Source organism: Aegilops tauschii, chromosome 1, assembly GCF_002575655.3.
Source record: "Aegilops tauschii subsp. strangulata cultivar AL8/78 chromosome 1, Aet v6.0, whole genome shotgun sequence".
Lineage (NCBI taxonomy): Eukaryota > Viridiplantae > Streptophyta > Magnoliopsida > Poales > Poaceae > Aegilops > Aegilops tauschii.
Genome location: NC_053035.3, coordinates 62,278,213 through 62,306,032, shown reverse-complemented (window position 1 = coordinate 62,306,032; position 27,820 = coordinate 62,278,213). Strand labels below are relative to the sequence as shown.

At 48.6% G+C, this 27,820-nt stretch overlaps 1 protein-coding gene across 1 annotated transcript; it reads left to right on the top strand.

The window, feature by feature from the left end:
• The first annotated feature begins 99 nt into the window (after window positions 1-99).
• Window positions 100-5,567, top strand: LOC109736594 (prolycopene isomerase, chloroplastic). The gene is made up of 13 exons (XM_020295808.4): window positions 100-637; window positions 1,440-1,646; window positions 1,750-1,849; window positions 2,039-2,121; window positions 2,230-2,286; window positions 2,362-2,514; window positions 2,589-2,667; window positions 2,918-3,066; window positions 3,193-3,327; window positions 3,577-3,690; window positions 4,556-4,666; window positions 4,789-4,897; window positions 5,069-5,567. Exons 1-13 carry the CDS (start codon window positions 245-247, stop codon window positions 5,140-5,142), a joined length of 1,764 nt encoding a protein of 587 aa, XP_020151397.1. The 5' UTR covers window positions 100-244; the 3' UTR covers window positions 5,143-5,567.
• The last annotated feature ends 22,253 nt before the right edge of the window (window positions 5,568-27,820 follow it).

The following is a 27,820-nucleotide window of genomic DNA, read 5'->3' as shown; positions in this document are numbered from 1 at the left end:
CCACCACTTGACAAAGGTGATTGTCACCACCCTGGCCCACCGTCGGCGGCCGGCCGTGGCTCCTCATCCTCTCCCCTCCACTCCCTCCTCCTCGCTTTCTTCGTCCCCTTCCCGCCGCGGCATCCACCCTTCTCCCTCCGCGCCAGATTCCTCCACTCCACTCCAAGCCGGAATAAAATACCCGACCCGACGCCACACAAAACGACGGCCCAGCCGGTTCCCCCCGCCTCCACGCCTCGCCGCCATGCCGCTCCTCCTCTCGCCCCTCACGGCGCGGTGCCTCCACCGCTCCCCGCACCTCCCCGCGCCCGTCGCGCACCGCCCCTCCCGCCCCCGTCCCTTCGGCGGCGAGGCCCGCGGAGGCGGCAGGGGGAGGGTGGCGGTGGTGTCGGAGAGGCAGGCGGCGGCGGTGGAGACGTCCCCCGGAGGAGAGGGAAGCGACGGGGAGCGATACGACGCGATAGTGGTCGGGTCCGGGATCGGGGGCCTGGTGGCGGCCACGCAGCTGGCCGCGAAAGGGGCCCGGGTGCTGGTCCTCGAGAAGTACATCATCCCCGGGGGCAGCTCCGGGTACTACCGCCGCGACGGGTTCACCTTCGACGTCGGCTCCTCCGTCATGTTCGGGTTCTCCGACAAGGTAAAGCGGGGCAGAGCGCCGGCGTTCCACTTGTGCTGAAACTGTTGCCCGGGGCTTTTGAATTGCTCCATTTTCAGCACAAAATTTGCTATGAGTGTGACTGAGGTAGCTGCGCGGTTACATTTCTGGCTCCGGCCCGTGAATTTGTTGATTCCGTGTGCTTGTGCGCTTGACTGTGCTGTGCCTAGTGATCACCAAGAGAAATATTTGAGGGGTAAAGCTTTGCACTGCGAATTTGTGCTCTGGCGTGGTAAGGTAGGCTGGGTGTAAACTGAGAGGGGGGAATTGTGATTTGCTTGGTTGTTTAAATCAGTTGACGACTTACTTTTTTGCGGGCATCCAGTGCCTGAAGATGCCATGATTAGTATATTCGCGGGCTGTTTTGCTTAAAGAGACAAACCTGATTTCGAGGTTGAGGGCTCAATGCCATGTTACATACAGCTTACAAGGGGCAGGTGACCACTGTGCAGCTTATCGACAATGAGCATGACCAAGCAGTCCACTGTTACCAAGTGCGAATGCCTGGATGTTCAGGGTGTGCACAGCATGTTTCATGATAGAGTGTAGCGTTGATCAGTGCTGTACCTGTGTGTGACTCTCATGAAAATGCTCATACATTGGCATACAGCGTTGGGCTAGTGGCTGTGGATTTGTGCCTTTCACATGTTTCTTGTTAGGAAACATTTGTATTGCTGTCAGATGTTGTGAAACCATTCATTCATTTTTTTAAAGATATTTTGTATGAAGTATTTTTTGTGTTTGGGTATATTTGGTAAGAAGCATGACATGTGTTATCATCCAGGGAAACTTAAATTTGATAACGCAAGCACTAGAAGCTGTTGGATGTAAGATGGAAGTCATACCAGACCCTTCTACGGTTCATTTCCATCTACCTGGTGCTCTCTCTGTTCTTGTGCATAGGGAGTATAATGACTTCATCGAAGAGCTGGTTAGCAAATTCCCGCATGAAAAAGAAGGAATCCTAAAATTCTATGGTACATGTTGGAAGGTATTGTCTTTATTTTATCTACTTGTTTTAGTTACCTTTCTGTTGCTATTCTCTTATTTCTTATGCAACCTTCACACCTTACATCTATGTCTCATATGAACAGATCTTCAATTCATTAAATTCTTTGGAACTAAAGTCCTTGGAAGAACCTCTATACCTATTCGGGCAATTTTTTAAGAAGCCTTTGGAATGCTTGACTCTCGGTATTAAAACTGCATCCTTATATTCCTCAATAAGTTTTACCCTTATTTTCTCTACAGTGAAACCATTTAGAACAATTAGTTAACTGAAGTTGAAACAATTGCGATCTCAAAAGCAACAGAGAAATAAATTCATACGAGATACTATGAAATAAGATTGTTTGATATAAAATCATTTTTTCTATGATGCAGCATACTATCTGCCACAGAATGCGGGGGATATTGCTCGCAAGTTCATAAAAGATCAGCAGTTGCTATCCTTCATAGATGCTGAGGTGTGAGATATTTGTGAGTTTACTCACTTGTTCAATTTTTCTTCCACGCATACATTTTTGTTCAACTTTCGCTTATCTGAAGATTACAGCAATTTATGGTTTTTGTAGTGTTTTATTGTGAGCACAGTCAATGCCTTGAAAACACCCATGATCAATGCGAGCATGGTAAGTTCGATGTTAATCTGTCAGACCTTTGTTTGAAAATCATTCAGCCTCCAATTATCTAAGTCAACATGACAGGTATTGTGCGATAGGCACTTTGGAGGAATTAATTATCCAGTTGGTGGTGTTGGTGGTATTGCGGTGTCTTTGGCAAATGGCCTTGTTGAAAAGGGCAGTGCAATACGTTACAAGGCGAATGTGACCAATGTTATTCTTGAAAATGGGAAAGCTGTGAGTTCATCTTACTAATTTCAAATGTCTGGAGTTTAGTTTTGGTTTCTCAGCTGAACATTTCATTACTACAGGTTGGAGTGAGGTTGTCAAATGGGAAGGAGTTATTCGCTAGAACAGTAATATCAAATGCCACAAGATGGGACACATTTGGTAATTCTGCAAATATTCTTTCATGGTCAAGCTAGAAAAGTATCTCTTTCACTTTCACTTGTTACAATGTTCTTTATCTTCTGCAACTTTGCCGTAATTTTGTTTCTCATGTTTTGCAACCATCCAAAAGCATATTTCTTGACTTGGTAACTTGCCGTTATTATTCTGCCAGTGTGAACAGTTTTTTGATACATACTTAGTATGTGCTCAGTTTCCTCCTTCAGGAGTTAACAAATGCATGAACTTACAGGAAAACTCGTGAAGGCTGAAGAGCTTCCAGAAGAGGAGAAAAACTTTCAGAAGAACTATGTTAAAGCGCCATCTTTTCTATCCATTCATCTGGGTGTCAAAGCCTCAGTTTTACCTGCTGGTACTGATTGCCACCATTTTGTACTGGAGGTACGCACTAGGTTGTATGCTACTGGGTATGTCATCATTGAGGGTTAGAGTCACTGTCACATTAGTGGTGAATTTGATATGGACATTTTAATCTTTAATGAGTTTAATTGTGAGTGTAATTGGCAGGATGACTGGTCGAACTTGGAAAAGCCTTATGGAAGCATATTTTTAAGTATCCCTACAGTTCTTGATCCATCCTTGGCTCCTGAAGGACATCACATACTTCATATATTTACAACTGCAGGTATAGAAGATTGGGAGGTATGTCAGTGCTCTAGCTGAAATGTAAATTATGTCAAAAAAATATACTCCCTCCGTCCCAAAATTCTTGTCTTAAATTTGTCTAGATACGGATGTATCAAGTCACGTTTTAGTATTAGATACATCCTTATCTAGACAAATCTAAGACAAGAATTTTGGGACGGAGGGAGTATAACAAACGAAGCCTTTTTGTATGAACATAAGTACTGACTGATGCCCATAATACTGCTTGGCTTTAATCTTTGGCAGGGTCTACCTAGGAAGGATTATGAGCAGAAAAAGGAGCTTGTGGCAAATGAGATCATACGAAGACTTGAAAATAAGTTGTTTCCTGGTCTTCAAGACTCAATAGTCCTCAAGGAGGTATCTTCTTACAGTAATTCTATGTTGGGAACTCAGTATTCTATAAATATTTTCAATCATTTCATTTTGACTACTTCATGTTTGAACTTGAAAGTGCTAGCTACCAGTCCTCAAATTGACAAGGGAGCACGAGCAAGTCTGTAGTAGTTAGCAGCGCAAACATGATTAGCTATTGATGATGCAATACTTAATATGATTATCGGAAAAGATCATTAGAGTATCCTATCTGATCTATTTGTCATATTTTCTACTCTCAGCACCGGTCAATCTACCCAGTATGCGGTGATATTTATAGGTTAGCCCCATACCTCAATCACTATAATCAGCTCTAGTGAAGAGTGGTCTAAACATACACCGACAGGGATGCAGTTTTGGGCTGTTTTGTCCAGCTGAAAATCCATTAATGATTTGCCCTTTTGCATAAAATGAACTACCAAAGAAATATCCTCCCAAAAATACTTCCAGTGATATATAGGACTATAAGTGAACCATCAATTAAACAAAATGGGCTGTGGCTCAGTCCACTTGCATCCCTACATAGAAAGCGGCAAGTCCTTTTACTTCTTTCAAATGATTTAAACCATATCAATTAGCAAATACTCAGGTATTAGAATTATTTCTTTGAGCCAAAGCACAGTTAAGTTTTGAGTATTAGCAGATTCTTCATGTTCCTTGTGCAGCAAACTATATTATGCATACTAGACCACCATGCATCACCAACCAGGTAGAATGTTATATCATGGGCTTTCATGAGCTAACTGCACATTCCTTTAGGGCTATGCTGTGAACTTTAGTGGCCTTATTTTGGTTTCTGGTACCAATATATTTTGTAACACAACATTCATTTAATATTTGGTTTTGCCAGGTAGGATCCCCAAAAACTCACCGCAGATTTCTTGCCCGAAATGATGGTACATATGGACCCATGCCACGGGGTAAACCCAAGGGTTTGCTGGCAATGCCTTTCAATACCACTGTAAGTTACTTAAATGGAATACAGATTTCAAGATACAGTTTTTTTTTGTTAACCTAAAGTTCGAAGTGATGCCATCGTGATATAAGATTACTAGAACTGAAGTTATATTATCTGATTTACAGTCAATAGATGGACTTTACTGTGTGGGCGACAGCTGTTTTCCTGGGCAAGGAGTGATTGCTGTGGCATTTTCAGGGGTCATGTGTGCTCATCGTGTTGCAGCAGACATAGGTAAACACTAAGCCGAGTCCCCACTGTCTCTTAGCAGATGTTATTCTATCAAAAGAAGGGTTTCTAGCATGTATGATTATGGGCGCCAAGAAGTAGAGATGCCTTAGCTCAACGAAGGTTGACCATTGTGGAACAATGTGATATTTTTGGCTGAATTTGCTCTTCTCGCAGATCTTGAACAAAGGTCTCCTATTCTAGACACGGGCCTTCTTGGTGTCCTCAGATGGTTGAGAACACTCGCATAAAATGATGTCAGACGGAGACCTAGAGCAGGTCTTATTGTTTACACAGAAGAAGCGGCGGCAGCCTCGCATATATCGGGGTTTCCACATGACCGGTCGGGTGTTGACCCATCCATACAATGATCCAGCAGCAGGCTTTATGTAGCCATTTTTGTTGCTGCCTGGTGTATACGCACGCAAAGTTGGATTTCAAGGATGTTTCCTGAAACCCCCAAATGGTCGAGAATATACTGATGGTGATCTGTAACTAGAGAGCTGGTGATCTGGTATTCTGATCATTTATCTGCTTGTCTCTCTGCAAAGTGCGATACTACTCCGCACAGAGTTGTAACAAACTAAGGTCGATCTGGTATATGTTGTAACAAACTAAGGTCGATCTGTGCCACGCTGTAATTTAGGGAAGATGAAGCAGCTCATATATTCTGGCATTTTTTTTCTTGTGAAGAATGCATTTTGTTTCAGGACGAAAGAGAACCTGTGCAAGTCCATCTTAGAGGAATTGCAGTGCCGAAACGCTACTAGTAGTATTACATTGATTTTCGCAGAGGTATCATGCCGCAGCTAACGTTTAAGTTGGGTTTATGTTACAATTAGTGCCATGTCAGTTTCATCTCCAGTAGTTTATTTCTTTAGGGAAATCTCCAGTAGATTAATTAGTAGTATGGTGGAGTGCCTAGCTGCGGGAATAGACAAAGCTTCACCAACATTACTCTGCTTTCGCTATGTTCTAGGTGGTGAGTTGGTCGCAATTTCATAGTGTTACTGTGTGTGATCATGTACCATAAATTTTTGCTGTGTAGCACGTTTCCCTACATCCCAATGCCCCTCTGTATAGAAATTGAGATGCATGTCATCTCACATCCTATAATTTTCCTATTCCCATGTCCTATGAATTACCATAGGAGTAGGAGTAGAAATGTAGGGTTGAGAACTTGAGATACCATGTCCTATGAATTACTACATTTCGAAACACAAAAATTTCATAAGATGTGTTTTTAGATGGTGCATAGAAAATGAACATATGAATTAGAAGATTCAGGAGAGAGAGTAAAGAGAGATAAAGTGCAACTATTTTGGAATCTCAAAGAAAAAAGGCCTCCTTTGATTTGCAAGAATTTTATAGGAACTTTTAAGGATGGGAATTTTGTAGAAAAAATTCCTTTGGAGCCCTTTGTTTTGTAGGAATGGGTTTCTATTCCTAGGTAGAATACGAATCAATCCTTCTGGTAGGAACCGGATCCCTACCAGGGCGTGGTCTCAGGTTGTAGGGGTGGAAGGAGGGATGACGTGGAGGAAGGCATGGTCGCCGGCGCCGGGGCGCCGTCGTTGCGTGCGCGAGAGGGAGAGAGAGAGAGAGAGCAGGGGGCGACGGCTAGGGTTAGGTCTCCCGGCTCCCTAAGGAAGCCGAGCAAATATGATTGCTTCTTGCTTAATCCCAAAACGGGTCCTTACACAAGTTTATATAATCCTCGTAATAAGATAATTGGGCTAAGCCCCTAATAACGGTAAGATAAACTGGGCCACGACTAACTGGGCTAAGCCCCTAATATGCCGGTCATAACATCTCTCCTCGCCTGCACAAACAGCTCGTCCTTGAGCTGGAAGGCGTGAAAGATCAACGGTCGCCAAACACCTCCGCGTCAACTGGGGCGGGCTGGTCGCCGAGCCCGGCGGCGTCGGGGTCCTCCTCAATGTAGTCTGCAGCCTCTAGGTAGAAGAGTCGTGGGCAGACGTGGCCCGGTACGTAGGGCTCGTCGCAGTTGAAGCACAACCCTCGGCGGTGACGCTCGAGTTGCTTGGCCAGGGTGAGCCAGCAGAACGGGCGTGCCGCAGCCGCGGCGAGGGGCGCCGTAGAAGCCTGGGCAGGCCGACCCTGCGCGGGAACTTCCGGCCAGGGTGGCGGCCCAGCGGCCCGGGGCGGTGGCGCTTGCTGGATGGCCACTGAGGGAGTCCTGGACTAAGGGGTCCTCGGGGCGTCCGGCCTGTTATCCTTTGGGCCGGACTGATGGGCTGTGAAGACATGAAGACCGAAGACTCTACCCGTGTCCGGACTAGGCTCTACTTGGCGTGGAAGGCAAGCTTGGCAACCGACTATGTAGATTCCCTCTGATGTAACCGACTCCATGTAACCCTAGATCTCTCCGGTGTCTGTATAAACCGGAGAGCGTAGTCCGGATAGACATATACACATTACCATAGTCACACAGGCTAGACTTCTAGGGTTTAGCCATTACAATCTCGTGGTAGATCAACTCTTGTAACACTCATGTTCATGAAGATCAATCAAGCAGGAAGTAGGGTATTACCTCCATAGAGAGGGCCCGAACCTGGGTAAACATCGTGTCCCCTGTCTCCTGTTACCATCGATCCTAGACGCACAATTCGAGACCCCCTACCTGAGATCCGCCGGTTTTGACACCGACATTGATGCTTTCATTGAGAGTTCCACTGTGCCGTCGCCAAAAGGGTTGATGGCTCGCCTTGTCGTCAAGGATAATATCATCTCCGGAGGAGCCCTGGCCCCAGGCCAAACCCTCCGGCTGGGCGGCTTCGTCATGACCGCCAGTTCGGCCCTTAAGCCGACGATGACCTCTCAAGTCGTCGAAAATCGCCTCCGCGTTGATCCCGAATACTCCGCTCGGATGGATCCAACGGAGTTATCGTTGTTGAACGAGCTCCTGGATCGCATGACCGCCTTGGGGGTCGCTACAGACGACTACGATCGGGTTGGGCTTAAACCCGACCAGAGAGAAATTAAAACTCCGCCGATCACCCACCAGATGGCGGTAGTCGAGGAGCGGAACAACTCTTCTGCTATATTGAAGACAAACTATGTTCGGATCTCCGATCTTGAAGGGCCGGATATTCTCCGGCAGAAAGGCATGTCTCGTCCTCCGAACATAGAGTAGGACGATGAGCCTAAAAAATCAGCCGATATCCCGGAGCCCGAACTGTCAGGTTCGGTTGATCTTCAAACTCCGGATCCAAAATCAGGTCTGGGTTCGGATTTAATTCCACCCACCCACCCACCCGGACATAGACGCTCTCATGAGCATCAAACAACAGTCTCAGGAAACGGTCCAGCACTTCTGGGCCAGATTCCCCCTTGTCAAAGATAAGCTAAAGGATTGCCGCGACAAAGACGCGATAGCATCATTTTGCAACAACTGCGCGGACGAAGGTATCCTGAACGCCATCAATCGCCGCCGCATACTAAAGTTTGCTGACTTAGCAACTATTGTACACAAGTACAACGCGATGGAAAGCGCCTGGAAAACTCAGGCAGCTTGCTGGGAACGTCGATCCAAACTCAACGCCTCATAAAAATGAAGAGGACACACCCCCGTGGCACGCCCAGCCCAACAGTCAAAAAACATAAACCCATCACGCTGCACGGCACCGTTCTGGAGGGATGGCTTAACGGCCCATGCAAAATACATACAACACCAGACACCGTGCAAACCCACAACCTTAGAGCATGTTGGATACTTCGGCAAGTAGCCAAGAGCGGTGAGGGAATCCTTATCAAGGACACCCCAGAACAGCACCCTCCAGAAAACGACGACGCAAAGGTATTGACGGTCTTCGAGACATTCGCTTCAAACAATAAGCGTAAAAGGGCACTGCGCGATCTCGCCGAAGTCTGCCAGGTTGCTGCAATTGACCCCTGGAATGACACGGCCATAACCTTTAACGCCAGTGACGAACCTAAATACAGAACAGTCCGAGCGCCATCCGCATTAGTCCTCAGTCCCATCGTGGACAGTTTTCAACTTACAAAAGTCCTCATGGACGGCGGCAGCGATTTACGAGGACACGCTCCACAAGATGGAAATAGACAGGAGCCGCATCGAGAAAAGCAGCACAACCTTTCGAGGTATCATTCCCAGTCGGGAAGTGCGGTGTGCGGGAAAAATTACACTTGATGTGGTATTCGGCACGCCGGAGAATTATCGGTCCGAAGAAATAACTTTCCAGGTGGCCCCTTTTAACAGTGGATATCATGCCCTGTTAGGGCGAGAGGCCTTCACGCGCTTTCAAGATGTACCTCATTATGGGTATATGAAGCTAAAAATGCCCGGGCATAATGGAATAATCACCCTCGTCAGCGATCCGGATATAGCACTCCGCGCCGAGAACAAAACCGCATCCCTCGCCCTCGAGGCATTATCCGCGGCCCTTGCGGCCGAAGAATTAACCGCACTACGCTCCACTGTGGATAGGGACGATGTGATCCTGGACAAACGACCCAAATCCACTTCTTTCAAGCCAGCAGAAGAAATAGTCAAATTTCAGGTCCATCCAACAGACCCAAAGAAGACAGCATCTATCGGAGCGCAACTCAGCCTCAGAGTCGACGCCGCACTACGAGACTTATTGCGCGAAAACTAGGATATATTCGCCTGGCACCCCTCAGACATGACAGGAATCCCGCGCGAGTTGGCCGAACACAGCCTCAACATACTGAAGGGATATAAGCCGGTCAAACAAACACTGCGGCGCTTTTCCGAACCCAAACGACAAGATATGGGAGAAGAGCTAGCAAAACTCATCGAGGCCGGATTCATCAGAGATATTAAACATCCGAACTGGCTGGCAAACTTGGCAATGGTACCAAAGGATAAATCCTGGCGCCTATGCGTCGATTTCAAAGACCTTAACAAGGCTTGCCCTAAGGATCCCTTTCGCATTGATCAAATCATTGATGCTACCGCAGGACACGACTCACTGTGCTTCCTTGATGCATATTACGGATACCACCAAATCAAAATGAAGGAGTCTGATCAAGCCGCAACAGCATTCATTACACCATACGGGCCGTTTTGCTTCAGCACAATGCCTTTCAGGCTCAAGAACGCCGGCGCCACCTACCAACGTATGATCCAAACATGCCTCGAGAAATAGATCGGCAAGACAGTGGAGGCCTACGTGGACAACGTCGTCATCAAAACTAGACACGTCGAAACACTAATAGACGATTTGCGTCTCACATTCGACAACCTCCGTACATATGACATCAAGCTTAATCCGGAAAAGTGCGTCTTCGGCGTCCCCGCCGGAAAACTACTGGGCTTCATCGTTTCCAATAGAGGAATTGAAGCAAATCCAGCCAAAATCCGAGCTCTGTCACAATTGGCTACGCCAACCGAACTTAAACAGGTCCAAAAACTCGCTGGGTGCGTGGCAGCTTTAAGCCGCTTTATCTCCAGGTTGGGGGAAAAGGCACTGCCACTTTATCGCCTTCCACGGCACTCCGATAACTTCAAGTGGACAGACGCGGCGATGGCCGGACTGGAAGAGATAAAAGCCCTTCCGGCAAGCAACCCAATCCTGGCCGCGCCAAACGTTGGCGAGCCAATGCTCCTATATATATCGGCAACACACCAGGTGGTGAGCGCCGTACTCATCATCGAGCGAGAACAGGACGGACACAAATTTCCGCTCCAAAAGCCGGTATACTACGTATCCACCATCCTCACACCATGCAAATCCCGGTACCCTCATTATCAAAAGATAGCATATGCAGTCTTCATGGCATCTCGAAAATTGCGACACTACTTTCAGGAGTGTTCAATCACGATGGCTTCTGAAGTGCCCCTCAATGATATAATAAACAACCGGGACGCCACGGGCCGGATTGCCAAATGGGCCATTGAGCTCCTTCCATTAGACATCACGTACAAACCACGTTGAGCCATCAAATCCCAAGTACTGGCTGACTTCGTCGCCAAATGGACAGAGGCCGAACTCCCTAAAGAGTACGTCACGTATTCCAACTGGGTTATGCATTTCGACGGCTCCAAAATGTTGGCGGGGCTAGGAGCGGGCGTCGTATTAACGTCCCCCACGGGAGATATCAGCCAGTACGTACTCCATATATTATTCACAGACTCCAACAACACAGCCGAATACGAGGCCTTGCTACATGGCCTTCGGATGGCCGTATCAATGGGCATACAACGCCTGGAGGTGCGCGGGGACTCAAACATCGCAATATCCAAAATTAATGGAGACTTTGATGCCAAAGATCCAAAGATGGCAGCTTATCGCAACACCGTCTTAAAAATGTCGGCTCGGTTCGAGGGGCTCGAATTTCATCATGTCGCCCGCGAAAGTAATCAGGCGGCAGACGTCCTTGCTCGCATCGGCGCTAAGCGCGACCCCGTCCCACCTAACATCTTCCTCGAAAGGCTCTTTAAGCCATCCGTGGTGTGGCAAGGGGGAGACAGCAACGACAGTTCCGTTCTGAACACAAATATAGATAGCGAACACGCCGATATCATCGGAGGCTCAGCCACCGAAATAACACCATCGGCCCATCTCATTATGGCAGTCATTGCCCCGTGGACCGAACCATTCTTGGCCTACCTTGATAGGAAGGAGCTCCCAGAAGATCAGAACGAGGCCCGCCGCATTGTCCGGCGTTCGAAGGCCTATAAAGTTCATGAAGGAGAGCTCTACAAGAAAAGCACTACAGGAGTGCTTCAAAGGTGTATCTCCGAGGAGGAGGGGCGGCAACTCTTGGCAGAAATTCACGCCACTCTCGGTGGGCACCACGCCGCAGCCAGGGCACTTGTCAGCAAGGCCTTCCGGACAGGATTTTATTGGCCTACGACCCAAGCAGACGCGCAGGACCTCGTCCAACGCTACGTGGGATGCCAACTCTTCGCCAACCAAAGCCATATGCCCCCAACCGCCCTACGAACAATCCCCATTACATGGCCCTTTGCGGTCTGGGGCTTGGACATGGTTGGACCCCTTAAAGGGGGAAGCCATAAGAAAAAATATCTGCTAGTCATGGTGGATAAATTCACCAAGTGGATAGAGGCTAGACCAGTTAAAACGGCCGAGTCCGGACCGATGATTGCATTTATATCCGACGTGGTGCACCATTACGGTGTCCCGCACAGCATCATCACCGACAACGGTTCCAATTTCACAGCCGATGAGGTAAAAACATGGTGTGCTAATCTGGCCATTAAGCTCGATTACGCCTCTGTCTACCACCCGCAAACAAACGGTCAAGTCGAACGAGCCAATGGTCTTATTATGAGCAGCATCAAACCCAGGCTAGTGTGGTCTTTGAAAGAATCAGACAAGCACTGGGTTGATGAGGAGCTCGACTCCGTACTCTGGGGGCTGCGGACCACGCCCAACCGTACTACCGAATGCACACCTTTCTTCATGGTGTATGGTGCAGAGGCTGTGTTGCCCTGCGATATTATACATGACTCACCTCGAGTGCGTATGTACGAAGAGAAAGAGGCCAAGTTGGATCGGCAGGACAGCCTAGATGCCTTGGAAGAGGAGCGCGACGTCGCCAAAGCCCGTTCAACATTTTATCAATAGCAGGCTCGAAGATATCAAAGCAGAGACGTATGGGCCAAGACTTACAACGTTGGCGAACTTGTTCTACGCTTGCCGGAGAAGAAAAAGGACAAACTCATGCCGAAATGGGAGGGTCCCTTCATAATCGACGAAGTTCTTACCGGCAGAGCATACCGTTTTCGTGATGCATCGGACAATCGCCTAGAGCCGAACCCCTGGAACGCGGCCAGACTCCGAAGGTTTTATTCCTAGCGCCGAATTCTTTGTTCGTCCCCTTCTCCCCTGTAGTTTCCATTACTTTTTCTCTCTTTCCACCTTTATCTTTTTCGCTTTAAAGCTCTCATACGGCTGGACCGAACACCGCTGACGTACGCATCTTTACATATGTACGTCCATTATACCTGGGGGCTTCTTTAACAGAAGCTTGTTAATATTATTTTCCGAGCGTCAAGCTCATCACACATACGCGTTTTTCCCGTATGTCTTTTCTTCACCATTATATGCATCGATATGACTTAAGTTTTGGCCAAGTTGGGTTGCTTGGCTCCTGTGCTTACCCCTACATTCCCGATTGTTCGGCTAGGTGGTAAAGGGAGCACCTCTGCGATTGTTACTTCCGGGTCATCCGGATGTGTACCTCAGACTGGGTGAAGCCGAAAGCTAGCGTTCTTAAGGGAATATTCGGTCGGTGGATGAAAAATGTTTTTTGCACTCACTCTATTGTGAACCCCCAGAAGCTATACACAATGTGATTTTCACATCACAATTCGGACATGTATACTAATGCATACACACCCAGGGAAAGGAACCCTTAACATAACTATAGCAATCTCAACATAACGAGAGGTAATTTAGTAACATGAAAATTTCTATAACCATATTTTCCTCTCTCATAATAATTACATGTAGGATCATAAGAAAATTTAACAATATAGCTATCACATAACATATTCTCAACACGATCCACATGCATGCGAAGTTGACACTCTTCCAAAATAGTGGGATTATCATTAACTAAAGTCATGATTTCTCCAAGCCCACTTTTATCAAAAATTTCATAAGATTGAATATTATCCAAATATGTGGGATCTAAAGTTAACACTCTTACAAACCCACTTTCAATATTATTGCAAACACTATTATCAATCTTATATTCATCATGGGGCTTAAATAAATTTTCAAGATCATAAGAAGAATCTCCCCAATCATGATTATTGCAACAGGTAGTGGACATAGCAAAACTAGCATCCCCAAGCTTAGGGTTTTGCATATTATTAGCATATTTTACATCAATAGAATTTATAATAAAATCATAGCAATCATGCTTTTTATTCAAAGATCTATCGTGAATCACTTCATAAAGCACTTCATCACAATTTTTAGATTCACGGATTTCAAGCAAATATTTATAAAGATAATCTAGTGCATACAAATCACTAGGAATTGGTTCACATAATTGGATCTCTTAGAAAGATTGGCAAGCGGATGAGGATCCATAGATATTAGCTTCTCTGTTTAGGAATAAATACTCAACTATTTCAACCAAACGTACAAACGAGCCAAGTAAGACATCAAGGCAAACGAAAAGACGAACGGAGAAGAGAGGGCGAATAAAATGGCAAGGGTGAAGTGGGGGAGAGGAAAACGAGAGGCAAATGGAAAATAATGTAATGCGGGAGATAAGGGTTTGTGATGGGTACTTGGTATGTTGACTTTTGCGTAGACCTCCCCGGCAACGGCGCCAGAAATCCTTCTTGCTACCTCTTGAGCACTGCGTTGGTTTTCCCTTGAAGAGGAAAGGGTGATGCATCAAAGTAGCGTAAGTATTTCCCTCAGTTTTTGAGAACCAAGGTATCAATCCAATAGGAGGCTACGCGCGAGTCCCTCGTACCTACACAAACAAATAAATCCTCGCAACCAACGCGATAAGGGGTTGTCAATCCCTACACGTTCACTTACGAGAGTGAGATCTGGTAGATCTGATAAGATAATATTTTTGGTATTTTTATGATAAAGAGGCAAAGTAAAATAAAAGCAACGGAAATAACTAAGTGTTGAAATATTAATATGATGGAAAATAGACCCGGGGGCCATAGGTTTCACTAGTGGCTTCTCTCAAGAGCATAAGTATTTTACGGCGGGTGAACAAATTACTGTTGAGCAATTGACAGAATTGAGCATAGTTATGAGAATATCTAGGTATGATCATGTATATAGGCATCACATCCGAGACAAGTAGACCGACTCCTGCCTGCATCTACTACTATTACTCCACACATCGACCGCTATCCAGCATGCATCTAGAGTATTAAGTTCATAAGAACAAAGTAACGCCTTAAGCAATATGACATGATGTAGAGGGATAAATTCATGCAATATGATAAAAAAACCCATCTTGTTATCCTCGATGGCAACAATACAATACGTGCCTTGCTGCCCCTACTGTCGCCGGGAAAGGACACCGCAAGATTGAACCCAAAGCTAAGCACTTCTCCCATTGCAAGAAAGATCAATCTAGTAGGCCAAACCAAACTGATAATTCGAAGAGACTTGCAAAGATAACCAATCATACATAAAAGAATTCAGAAGATTCAAATATTGTTCATAGATAAACTTGATCATAACCCCACAATTCATCGGTCTCAACAAACACACCGCAAAAGAAGATTACATCGAATAGATCTCCACAAGAGAGGGGGAGAACATTGTATTGAGATCCAAAAAGAGAGAAGAAGCCATCTAGCTAATAACTATGGACCCAAAGGTCTGAGGTAAACTACTCACACTTCATCGGAGAGGCTATGGTGTTGATGTAGAAGCCCTCCGTGATTGATGCCCCCTCCGGCGGAGCTCCGGAACAGGCCCCAAGATGGGATCTCGTGGGTACAGAAGGTTGCGGCGGCGGAATTAGGTTTTTGGCTCCGTATCTGATCGTTTGGGGGTACGTAGGTATATATAGGAGGAAGGAGTACGTCGGTGGAGCAACGTGGGGCCCACGAGGGTGGAGAGCGCGCCCAGGGGGGTAGGCGCGCCCCCTACCTCGTGGCTTCCTGTTTGATCTCTTGACGTAGGGTCTAAGTCTCCTGGATCATGTTCGTTCCGAAAATCACGTTCCGAAGGTTTCATTCCGTTTGGACTCCGTTTGATATTCTTTTTCTGCGAAACTCTGAAATAGGCAAAAAAAACAGCAATTCTGGGCTGGGCCTCCGGTTAATAGGTTAGTCCCAAAAATAATATAGAAGTGAATAATAAAGCCCAATAATGTCCAAAACAGAAGATAATATAGCATGGAGCAATCAAAAATTATAGATACATTGGAGACGTATCACCCCGCAGCTTCTTGTTCTCCTTCACGGAGTCGGCTAGCTGGGCCCGCACATCTTTCAACTCTTCACCCAACGTAGTGTTGGAATCCTGTTGCTTGTTTTTCTTGTCCCTGATGCGGGTCAGCACACGCTCGCCTGCGGCGTGTTGCCTCTTTGCCTCTCTTTCTCCCTCTTGGGCGATCTTCAACTTCTTTTCAAGTTGATCAAGCGACCCTATTATGCGATCAGTGGCAGTATTAGCACAGTTGGTATACAATTATTGTTCCTCAATGGAGGGGAACGTTACCAGAGGATAGCTTCTTGAAGTTTTCCAGTTCGGCGGTAGCAGCATTTAGCTGCGCCCGACACTGCTCCAGCTCTTGAGCTAGCAGGCCATTCTTCTCTGTAAGGACCTGGTCGTACAATGATCCTTAAATCAGTTGTGCCAACTGCTTTCAGTCTCGGGAGCTACGGGCATGTGATCATCCTTTTTTGGACAAAGAAAACTTACCCGCACATCCACCAAATATTGCTTCGTGCCTCTTCTAAGCCCATCTCGAGTAGCTCGGATGTATGCGTCGCCCGAGCTAAACGCATCAAAAGCCTCCTCCGAGAACTTGGGGTCCCGTAAGACCGCCCTACATCGCCGATGATTCATGGCGCTCTCCACTTCCGAGTTGGTAACGGACATATTCTCCGAACCCTCGGCCGAAGGACAGTCCGGCATTGTTCCCATATCTGCTCCCGTCTCTCCGACGGGGTTTAAATCCCGGGCCCGGGAGTACGGCCGGCCGGACCCTCGGACATAGTCCGGTGAACCTTTTTCCTGGTACCAGACAAACGTATAAGTTGCAGTTGGATGTGACTACTAAAGTATACCTTCAAATCCTTACCTCTTTGACGAGGGACCGGTCGTGTCTTCACCGACCTTCCTTTTAGAGGCCTTGCTCGGCGCTGGATTCACCCCCTTTGGAGCTGCCCCCAGAGTAGCGTGACGCGCCGAACGCCTCCCTTGTGGAGCACGATGCAGTGCGATGGGTGAGGGAGTGCGAGGAAGCTCTTTCGAGCGAGACTTTTTCTTGATAACTTACGTGGGAAGCAGGAAGAAGACCAGGGTAATCAGCGATAATGGCCACTTCCGTGCCATCGTAGCTCGCCTGGTAAAACACCCCTTCCGCGAGTACCACGAATATATCCGGGTCTTCTTCAAACCCAGGATCCAGCTCCCGGTTGTGGTTCTTAGGCTGTGTGGCGGGGCTGTAAAACCCCTCGGTGATATTTCGCCAATGCCGTTATAAGCGGGTTAGAAAGTTATCAAAGGTAATCCGGGAAGCGGGACGAGTAAAGCAGAAGGACTGAGGCATGCCCAACTGGGAGGATTATACATAGAATATCCATCCCTGCGATTGATGCGAAGAAATTCCTCTTCCTCCCCTTTGAACAGCTCGACCAATATCTTGGCTAGAGCGGCGGGGGTGTCCGAACCTTTCCGGCCACAGCGGGAGGCGTCGTCCTCCCCGTTGTAGTGCCACATTGGGAGCCCTCTATATTGAAGCGGCTGAACCCCTCGCACTATGGAGGTCGCCATTACCTCAACCATTGTTAATCCGGACTGAGCGAGCGTCTTTACCTTGCCCAGGAGCTGACGAACCTCCGCACTATCATCCTCTTCAAGGCTTCGGGGATGCCAACTACGGCGTTTCTTTAGCGGAACGCTTGCTGATACGTCTCCAACGTATCTATAATTTTTGATTGTTCCATGCTATATTATATTCTGTTTTGGACATTATTGGGCTTTATTATACACTTTTATATTACTTTTGGGACTAACCTATTAACCGGAGGCCCAGCCCAGAATTGCTGTTTTTTGCCTATTTCAGTGTTTCGCAGAAAAAGAATATCAAACGGAGTCCAAACGGGATGAAACCTTCGGGAACGTGATTTTCGAAACGAACGTGATCCAGAGGACTTGGACCCTACGTCAAGACATCAAACAGGAGGCCACGAGGTAGGGGCGCGCGCCTACCCCCCAGGCGCGCCCTCCACCCTTGTGGGCCCCCTGTTGCTCCACCGACGTACTTCTTCCTCCTATATATACCTACGTACCCCCGAACTACCAGATACGGAGCCAAAAACCTAATTCTACCGCCGCAACCTTCTGTACCCGTGAGATCCCATCTTGGGGCCTGTTCCGGAGCTCCACCGGAGGGGGCATCGATCACGGAGGGCTTCTACATCAACACTGAAAGGATCGATATAGTTGACTAGAGGGGGGGGTGAATAGGCAACTAACAATTTTTAGCTTTTCTTTACCAATTTAAACTTTGCATCAAAGTAGGTTGTCTAGATATGCAACTAGGTGGGCAACCTATATGATGCAATAACAGTAAGCACACACGCAAGCAAGAGATACAACACAAATAAGCTTGCACAAGTAAAGGCACGAGATAACCAAGAGTGGAGCCGGTGAAGACGAGGATGTGTTACCGATGTTCCTTCCCTTGAGAGGAAGTACGTCTCCGTTGGAGCGATGTGGAGGCATAATGCTCCCCAAGAAGCCACTAGGGCCACCGTATACTCCTCACGCCCTCACACAATGCGAGATGCCGTGATTCCACTATTGGTGCCCTTGGAGGCGGCGACCAAACCTTTACAAACAAGGTTGGGGCAATCTCCACAACTTAATTGGAGGCTCCCAACGATACCACGAAGCTTCACCACAATGGACTATGGCTCTGCGGTGACCTCAACCATCTAGGGTGCTCAAACACCCAAGAGTAACAAGATCCACAAGGGATTAGTGGGGGGGGGGGGTTCAAATTTCTCTTGGTGGAAGTGTAGATCGGGGCCTTCTCAACCAATCCCTAGAGAATCAACAAGTTTGATTGGCTAGGGAAGGAGATCGGGCGAAAATGGAGCTTGGAGCAACAACGGAGCATGGAGGTGGAAGAGGTAGTCAACTAGAGGAGGAAGACACCCATTATATAGTGGAAGAACAAATCCAACCGTTATCCACCAACTCAGCCTGCGCAGCGCGGTACTACCGCAGGGGCACGCGGTACTACCGCACCTGAGGCGCGGTACTACCGCAGGGGCACGCGGTACTACCGTAGGGCCCCGCAGTACTACCGCCCACACAGCAGAGACCAGAACAGCCAAAGGTGCACTAAGGCAGAGGGCGGTAGTACTGCTGGCGCGGTACTACCGCTCCCCCTTGCGGTACTACCGCAAGGTAGGGACTGTCCAGGGATGGGAAGGCACGGATATAAAAAATTACATCCGTGGCTACTTCCGCAGAGTTGGAGTCGATGCAAAAACCCGACGCGGTAGTACCGTAAGCCAGCTGCGGTACTACCGCGCGGGACGCGGATGTAAAAAATTACATCCGCCCCTTACTGCCGCGTACTTGCGGAACTAAGTCAGGGACCACGGTACTACCGCTTACTAGAAGCGGTACTACCGTGGGCCCTTGCGGTACTACCGCACCAGCGGGCGGTACTACCGCACCAGCGGGCGGTACTACCGCAAGGTCCTGCGGTACTACCGCTCTAGGGAGCAGTACTACCGCATGCCTTAGTTCGGCAAGCAAGAGCAATATTGCATACACAAGGAAAACATAGGATGCTCCAAAGGCTAGAGGAAAGGAGGTGCAAAGGGAGATGTGTACGTGATGAATCCACCCAACATTTCCAACGCGGACCCCCTCTTAATAGTACGGCTTCCCTACGACTCAATACCACCGAAAAGAACCGAAGAGAAACGCCGTCTTCCATAGCCTTCGAGGGGAACCAAAACATCTTGTGCCTAGTCAATATATCTGTAATATTCAATGCACATGATTAGTCCGCAAAAGCATTGTCATCAATCACCAAAACCAACTAAGGGATAAAAATGCCCTTACAATCTCCCCCTTTTTGGTGGATTGATGACAACACGGGATTTGCACGAGAGTATAACGCAAAGAGCGGGGGCAAACCCCAAGTCTCTAAAATATAGACGGGCTCCCCCTAGATGTGTGCTATCTCGAAGAGTGCTTTGGACTGCACGGCACACATACTAGGATCAACACTCCCCCTATATTTTATAGACATGGCAAATCTTGCAATAAGGCTAAAGCTAAGCAAGATAGACATGAGCATAGGTAATTAGCACAAGATAGAGTAAGCTCACTACGGTACGATAGAGTGCATATGTCTTACACCATATGATCGGAAGTCTCACGAGCACAAACCAAAGCAAACGAAATAAACGAAGTTCAACTGACCCAAACACGACACAACTCGCAAATCCTACACTCTCCCCCCATTTGGCATCGAGACGCCAAAAAGGCAGAGAGGACACCTACAGCAATAGTGGTGGCTCAAGCGGAGTAGTCACTTGCACGCTCCTCGTCAGACTCTGTAGCTGGGCGGACTCCTCCTCAGACTCGGTCCACCGATAACCCTGCTTGTGCAGCCATTCTGCCTCTGGGGTGATGTTCACCTTTGACCCGCTAGAGATGTTCTCGCCAAAGGTCCTGAAAATCCGCTTGTCGCGGCGGCGAGTCTCCTTGGAAGCCACGTGGGTCTGGTACTGCCCCTTTGCCTGCATACAGAACAACATCTTCATCTTGTTCTTCAGTCGCTTAGCCCAAGAAGGCTCAGAGGTGGGAGGGATGTAACCCTCAGAGCTATCCTCATCTACTGCCTCCTCCTCATCCTCATATGCATCCATGTCCATGGCAGCCGCAGTATCAGCACGAGAGGTAGTGTTGGCCCACTGAGGCTTGATACGGAGGTTGATGGGCTCATGCCGGATCCAACCAGGGGCCTCAAACACATCCTGAGGGTAGACCCGCTCCCAGGTAGCCGATATCAACTCAAACAGATAAGGTCCATAGATGGGGACCTTGCGGTTGTAGACCGCAAAGTGAAGCTCATGCCACATGATATGTGAGACATCAAGTGGTAGTGTTTGAGAGTTGCGAGCATCTTCACACAGGAGCATCATATCCACAAGATAGGCATGCACTTTGTCCTTGTCCCCAATGTGTGGGAAGAGAGTGTTGCGGAAGATCCGGTGCATGATGTCAAGAAAGGAGTTGAGTACCCAAGATGACTTGCCATTGGAGAGCCTATTCTCCACATAGTAGGGCATAAGCTTGTTCTTGTTGGCAGACTCGGGATTGGCATGAGGGCGAACACCTTGGGGTGTGGCGAGCCCCTCATCCGGAACCCCAAGAAAGGTCATGAATTCCTTCCAAGTAGCAGTCAGCTGCCGATCATTGGTCATCCAAGTCATGGTCCTTTCCTCATTGGGATGAAAATGCACTGAGGCAAAGAACTGAGCAAGGATCTCAGGATCATAGTCTTTGTGGAATGAGATGATATGCTCAATGCCAAATTGCTCCACTAGGTCCAAAGCCTCACCAAAGTATTCCCGGTGCGCCTCTTTGCGCATGTGATGCAAGTTGATCCACTTCACCTCCACATGGATGTTTAGCTTGGCCTTGATGACATCCAGATAGATGAGATTCTATTGCTTGGTCCAGAATAGATCATTCCCTCGAAAGTTAGCACGAGGGTTTCCATACGGATTGATCTTCCTCCGAGAGATGAACTCAGCAAGCGGTATCTCATCCATACCCTTGGCGGGGTCCTTCTCTTTGGTGGTAGTGGTCTTGGTTTTGCGTTGGGGGGCATTGGAGCCCTCTGCTTCCTCTGTGTTGCGCATACGCTTCGATCCCGTGTCACAGCTTGGATTGGAGCGGCAAGCCGGAGCACCTGAGCCACCACCTAAAACACACACCACAAAACAAACACACACAAAACACGAGAAGGTTCAATGCAAGGACCATAGCAAAGCAGGAGAAACAAGTAGACATGGTATGTGAGAAGTGCCACAAGAGGGATATGAGACGACGGTAGTATCGTGTGGTGCGCCACGTGCGGTAGTACCGGACCATGGAGCGGTAGTACCGTAGACCCGGTAGTACCGCACCAGCAGGGCGGTAGTACCGGACGTGCGGTAGTACCGCACCTGAAGAGCGGTAGTACCGCACGGTTGCAGATAAGAAACAGCCATGGAGATCTGAGCACAACCGTGTCAACATGCGGTACTACGGTCGATCAAATCCATCATGGGACAACTATAGCAAGTACCAACACTAGACAAAACTACTCTCCTACATCCTACTCTTGCATAGATTTGGCCTAAAATCTCAAGAACAACTTGCATCTCCCCAAAACCTAAAATCAACAAGACGAACAAGAAAAAGGGAGGGATTGGGGAGAAACCCTGTTCCATGGCAAGAGGGAGTGGTGGGGAACGGTCCCACCGGTCGGAATCTGAGGAGAGCGGCCGGAGACGGAGATCCGGCGAGGACCTCCGGCGCCGTTCTTGAGTAAGAGAGAGAGAGAGACGGAGTGGGGAGAGAGACGAATGGGTATGGGGGAGTTGGAACCCCCTGCCCATGTTTAACCCCCACACGCCCTCGACTGCACGGTAGTATCGCAAGTCATCGCGGTACTACTGCCCCGGGTGGAAGTACTGCACCGTGACTATAGTACCGCTCCCCCAGGCAGCAGTAAAAATTTACTGCCGCGCGCGCTGGGTGTGGTAGTACCGTGCGCTCCTCACGCGGTAGTACCGCACGTCATTGCGGTAGTACCGCCCTGGGCGGAAGTACCGCACCTAGGCTGTAGTACCGCTCTTCCAGGCGGCAGTAAAAAATTACTGCCGCGCTGGGTGCGGAAGTACCGTGTGCTCCTTACGCGGTAGTACCACACGTCATTGCGGTAGTACCGCCCGGGTGGAAGTACCGCACCGAGGCCGTAGTACCGCTCTTCCAGGCGGCAGTAAAAAATTACTACCGCGCTGGGTGCGGAAGTACCGTGCGCCCCCCTCGCGGTAGTACCGTGGCAGGCCGCGATAGTACCGTGAGCTCAAGAAAGATAGTTTCGACCAAAAAGAGAGAACACCGAAGCACGGAACCTTCAAGCGAGAGACCACACCAAAGAGCTAACACACTGGACACCACAAGCACAAGCTTGGCACGAAGGAAGAAAGGCAAGAGACAACACAGACCAAAAACGAGACACAAACTCTCCAAGGAGAGGGCGGTGGCCGGAGCCACCTATGTTTGAGTCAATTGGTATGGCACCGCGAAGAATTATCCTTGGGCCCATGACCAAAACTCGTCTTTGAAGCACAAGTACCATAAAAAATGGCTAATGTGAAAGAGTTGATCACTTTATGCATAATGGGGGAGCGAGAGTTCATTGAGAGAACAACACTCCCCCTATGTCCATGCCTACACCTAGATTAGATAACAAGTTGAGTGTGGTGGGGTGTGCAAGGGTTCAAGCAACATTGCTTGAATCAATGATATTTAGCTCATGCCTTAACTCGCGAAATCTTGCTTCATCCAAAGGCTTCGTGAAAATATCTGCAAGGTTATCATGGGTGTTGACGTAGTGGAGCTCGATCTCCCCTCGCCTAATGTGATATCGGATGAAGTGATACCGAATCTCAATATGCTTCGTCTTGAAGTGTTGCACGGGGTTGAGAGAAATCTTGATGGCACTTTCATTATCACACCAGAGAGGCACTTTTTCACAAATGACACCGTAATCCTTTAAAGTTTGCCTCATCCATAAGAGTTGTGCACAACAACTACCGGCTGCCACATACTCCGCTTCGGTGGACGAGAGAGACACACAACTTTGCTTTTTAGAAGACCAACTTACCAAAGAGCAACCAAGAAATTGGCACCCTCCGGAAGTGGACTTCCTATCCACTTTGTCTCCCGCCCAATCGGAGTCCGAATACCCTACAAGCTTGAAGTTTGCTCCTCTTGGGTACCATAAGCCAAAGTTTGGGGTATGAGCCAAATATCGAAAGATTTGCTTGGCCGCCACAAAGTGGCTTTCCTTAGGTGCGGCTTGAAACCGTGCACAAATTCCCACACTCAACATGATATCCGATCTAGATGCACAAAGGTAAAGCAAGGAACCAATCATGGAGCGATATACCTTTTGATCCACCGCTTTACCATTGGGATCGATGTCAAGTTGGCACTTGGTGAGCATTGGAGAGGACGCCGGCTTGACATCACTTAGCTTGAATCTCTTGAGCATGTCTTGACTGTATTTGGCTTGGTTGATGAAGGTTCCTTCTCTTCTTTGCTTTACTTCGAAACCGAGAAAGAACTTCAACTCTCCCATGGAAGACATCTTGAACTTTGAGGTCATGAGTGCGGCAAATTCCTTATTGAAAGCTTTGTTAGGGGAACTGTCGTGGAATTGTCACGGCAGATGTCCTCGGGTTAGGACTTAGTCGTGGAGCCATCGCAATTGGGAAGCTTGAAGGGGTTAAGTGGGACAAGGAACACGAGGGTTATACTGGTTCAGCCCCTTACGGTGAAGGTAAAAGCTTACGTCCAGTTCGAAGTGTTATTGATTAGGGTTACGATCGCCAGGGAGCTAAACAGCTATACCCGGTTCTCGATGAGGTTGTTGTCGCCCTTAAACCGCTGCCGGGTCGTCCCTTTATATAGGGAGGCTGACGCCCAGCAGCCCTTAGAGTCCCGGCCGGCTCATAAGAGTGTCCGGCTCGGACTCTAAACAATACTTGCCTTACACTACAAGTTCCATTATAACAATAAAGATTGTACTACGGGCTTTAAGCCATCGCCGGGTCTCAGCCCATCTCTGGCCCATTATCTTGAAACTTAGCTCCGGGCTTCTGGCAATGACCCTTAGTGTAACCCGGCCCTCCTGGCGGGTGACTCCCGGGTCTATATCCTCAACATTAGGCCCCAGATTGACTTGAGCCGGCTCGTGTCAATCTTCAACTCTGCCGACAGAAAAAATCTCCGGCTCACCGTTCGTGTGAAGGCCATAACCCGGTGTGACGTCATTCTCCGGACTCCGGATAATCCGCCGTGACGTCATCCTCCATTAAGTCCGTTTTTTACTCCGTCAGATCCGCAACGGATCTCTGCTGTTACTGTCTTTCCGAAAATCGAGGCGCCGTGAGGGGGAGATAACCACGCCGTGGTCTCCTTGAATATCGCGCCCACTTATGACTTGCCTTATAAATAGGCCGGCCCGGCACTCTCTTCTCACACTCTCCTTCTTCTTCCTCGCGCTGCCGTTCCTCTGCCCGAGCTTCTGCCGCCGCCGCCGCCGTCGCGCCCCTGATCTTCATTGACCCGGCCGCTGCATCACCCTGACCCGGACCAGATAACGGCGGCGACCTTCGCTCTTCCTCAACTCCGGTGAGTCTTCCCTGCCTTGCTAGAACAAATCTGTGGTAGGGTTCATCTTGTGTTCTTCGCGTTCTTCACCATTGCCGCAAGTTTCAGTAACCCCTGTAGTCACTGCCCCGTTGATCTTAACTCTTCGTAGAACCTTTGCGGTAAATGTTCGAGATCCATTCCATCTGCAAAAAATCCTCTTTTTACTGCTTAAAAATCATGTTCCACCTTAAGAACTTCTCCTGTTTCTGTTTCTTTAGGTCTAGAAAATTTTCATCTTGCCCGACCATTTTGATCCGAAAAAGTTACTGTAATATATGAAATCTGTTTTACCACACTTAGTAAAAACTGCAGCCCTTGAATCTTGGCGGCTTATATTTCCGACTTAAAGAAAACACGCGCCGTAGAACTTTCCGGTTTAAAGAGAACCATGCTCTGTAGTATCTTCCGACTTAACCGCAGTAAGCCGTAGATGACCAACTCATCCTGAATGCCCCGTCGGCTTAGATAACCCACCATATCAATACATACCATTAGTCCCCTTCATAAGCCGTCATTGTAGTTTGAATGATAAACTCCGGCTTATAATTAACTCGGACACTTTCCTCTTTATCATAGATCACCAACCGTCACCATGCCTCCCAAAGCTCCCATCACTTGCAACTGGATGAGATCCAACGTCACTGATGAGACCCTGGCCAACTTCGTTAAGTCCGGATATCTGCCCAGGAAGGAAGTGATGTCCTACCGTGCCCCTGACCCGTCCGAAGAAAGACCCCAGCCGAGGGACGGGGAGGTAGTGATCTTTGCAGACCATATGAGCCGGGGCTTCGCACCGCCCGGCTCAAAATTCTTCCGAGACGTGCTCAACTTCTTTGACCTTCGGCCTCAGGATATAGGACCCAATTCCATATCCAACATCTGCAACTTCCAAGTTTTTTGTGAAGTATATCTTGGAGAAGAGCCGAGTCTGCTGCTCTTCAGAGAGCTGTTTTATTTGAACCGCCAAACCGAGTGCGCAAACGGTCCAAGTCTAGAGTTAGGCGGCATCTCCATCCAACGGCGCAGGGACTGTCTATTTCCTTACGCAGAACCGCCAAGTCACCCCAAGGACTGGAACATGACTTGGTTCTACTGCCAAGACACGTCCCCGGCTGATGAGAGCCCGCTGCCCGGCTTTCGCCCAACGCGCCTGGAGCCGACTCATCCACTATCCGACAAGCTGACTGCCGCGGAACGCCAGCCTCTGCTTCCAACGATCAATAAGATCAAGGCCCTGCTAGGCAACGGTCTGAACGGAATAGACCTGGTCCGGGTCTGGATCTCGTGGCGGGTGATCCCATTGAGCCGCCGCCCCGCTTAATGTGTGAGTACACCGGGCGAAAGGATGACCCGCAGAGGCACAGTCGCAACGACCTTCCAGAAGACGTTGCCGAAGAAGAGACCAAGGCTCTATTAAACGAGAGCCTGGCAGACTGTGGAAAAACCGGGCTAGCCCCATTCTGCAAGACCAATCCAGCCCCAGCGGTAAGTCGCTGACTTTAACCTTTCCATTTTTTTTACCTGTCATCTTACTAAGAACTCATTACTGTATTTCTCAGGCTGATGATAAATTCTGGCAGGTCAAATATGACCATGAGGCGGCCAAGAAAGCCAGGAAGGCGAAGAAAGCCGCCAAGAGAGCCGCCCCTCGCAAAAAGGGAAACAGACCCACTGCTTCGGAGCTGCTGCAATTAAGCGATAGCTCCGAGTCAGAGGTAACCCTTAAACCTTTAAACTCTTGCCGTATTTATTGTTTGCTGCTGTCCACTTTACCATCATTTTGCTTATTGACAGGATGACACCGGCGCCAGTAACCCGGTGATTGAAGAGGTAACATTACTCCCCTCCGACTCGGAGCCTTTGCCACAGCTGAAAGTCCGAAGGGTAACCCGGAAAGTAAGTTTTTCTCATCCATTAGCTCATCAAGACCCTCAATTTCTTTTGAAGCAGCAGGTTCACGAAAGCCGGCGTCTCACCCGGGCCCGCAAGGACACCGACCTCGCCGCCGGGTTACCCGTCGCGACAAGGAAGCGCCGCACTGAGGTTTTTTCTCACCTGTACCCTTTTCATCCGTTGGCGGGTGTCATCCGCCAGCCACTCAACTCTTCTGACTCCAATTACCAGGAGACCTCCCCCTCTTCGGGTGACTCCATGCAGTCAAATCTGCCGGCCTTCAAGACTGCACCCGGGTAACAACAATCTCCTTACATTATCTCTCTGTACTTACTTTTTGTATACCTAACACGTCTGTCTTTTCAGTGCCCAGGCAAAGCTCACCAAAAGAACAAAGAAAACCAGGTCAGCCGGAGTGCCGGACTTGCCTGAGCCGGAGACGACGGCTCAAGATCCACCAGCCGCCTCCGAGGCCACCATTCCCATGGATACGACGCCTGAAGCCCCTGCCCCGACCATCAAGACAACGACCGAAGCGTCAGCTAATCCGGAGGCCTCTGGCTCAACCCCACCGGCTAACGACCCGGACGTGGTAATTACCCGGACGGAGTATGTTGAGCCGGGGAGGCCGACCGCACTAGCCCAATGCTCCGCGAAGGGGGAACTGCTGCGACCCCACCGGGCGAATCTGGAGCTCTCGGGCTACACCGATTTAAGCATTGGAGAACTTGTCTCAGGCTACATCAGCCAAGTTCACAAGAGCCGAGACGCCGAGATCGCCATGGTCAACCAGATCCAACAGAAATCTGAGGTAACCTTCTGCTGTCTTCTTACTTTCCGCATAGTGATCCTCATCATGCTAGCCCCCAAGTCT

Coding starts and splice junctions, on each gene's coding strand:
- LOC109736594 (XM_020295808.4), top strand. CDS start 245: ATGCCGCTCCTCCTCTCGCCCCTCACGGCGCGGTGCCTCCACCGCTCC. Junction 4,667..4,788: donor CAATGCCTTTCAATACCACT/GTAAGTTACTTA, acceptor TCTGATTTACAG/TCAATAGATGGACTTTACTG. Junction 4,898..5,068: donor TCGTGTTGCAGCAGACATAG/GTAAACACTAAG, acceptor CTCTTCTCGCAG/ATCTTGAACAAAGGTCTCCT.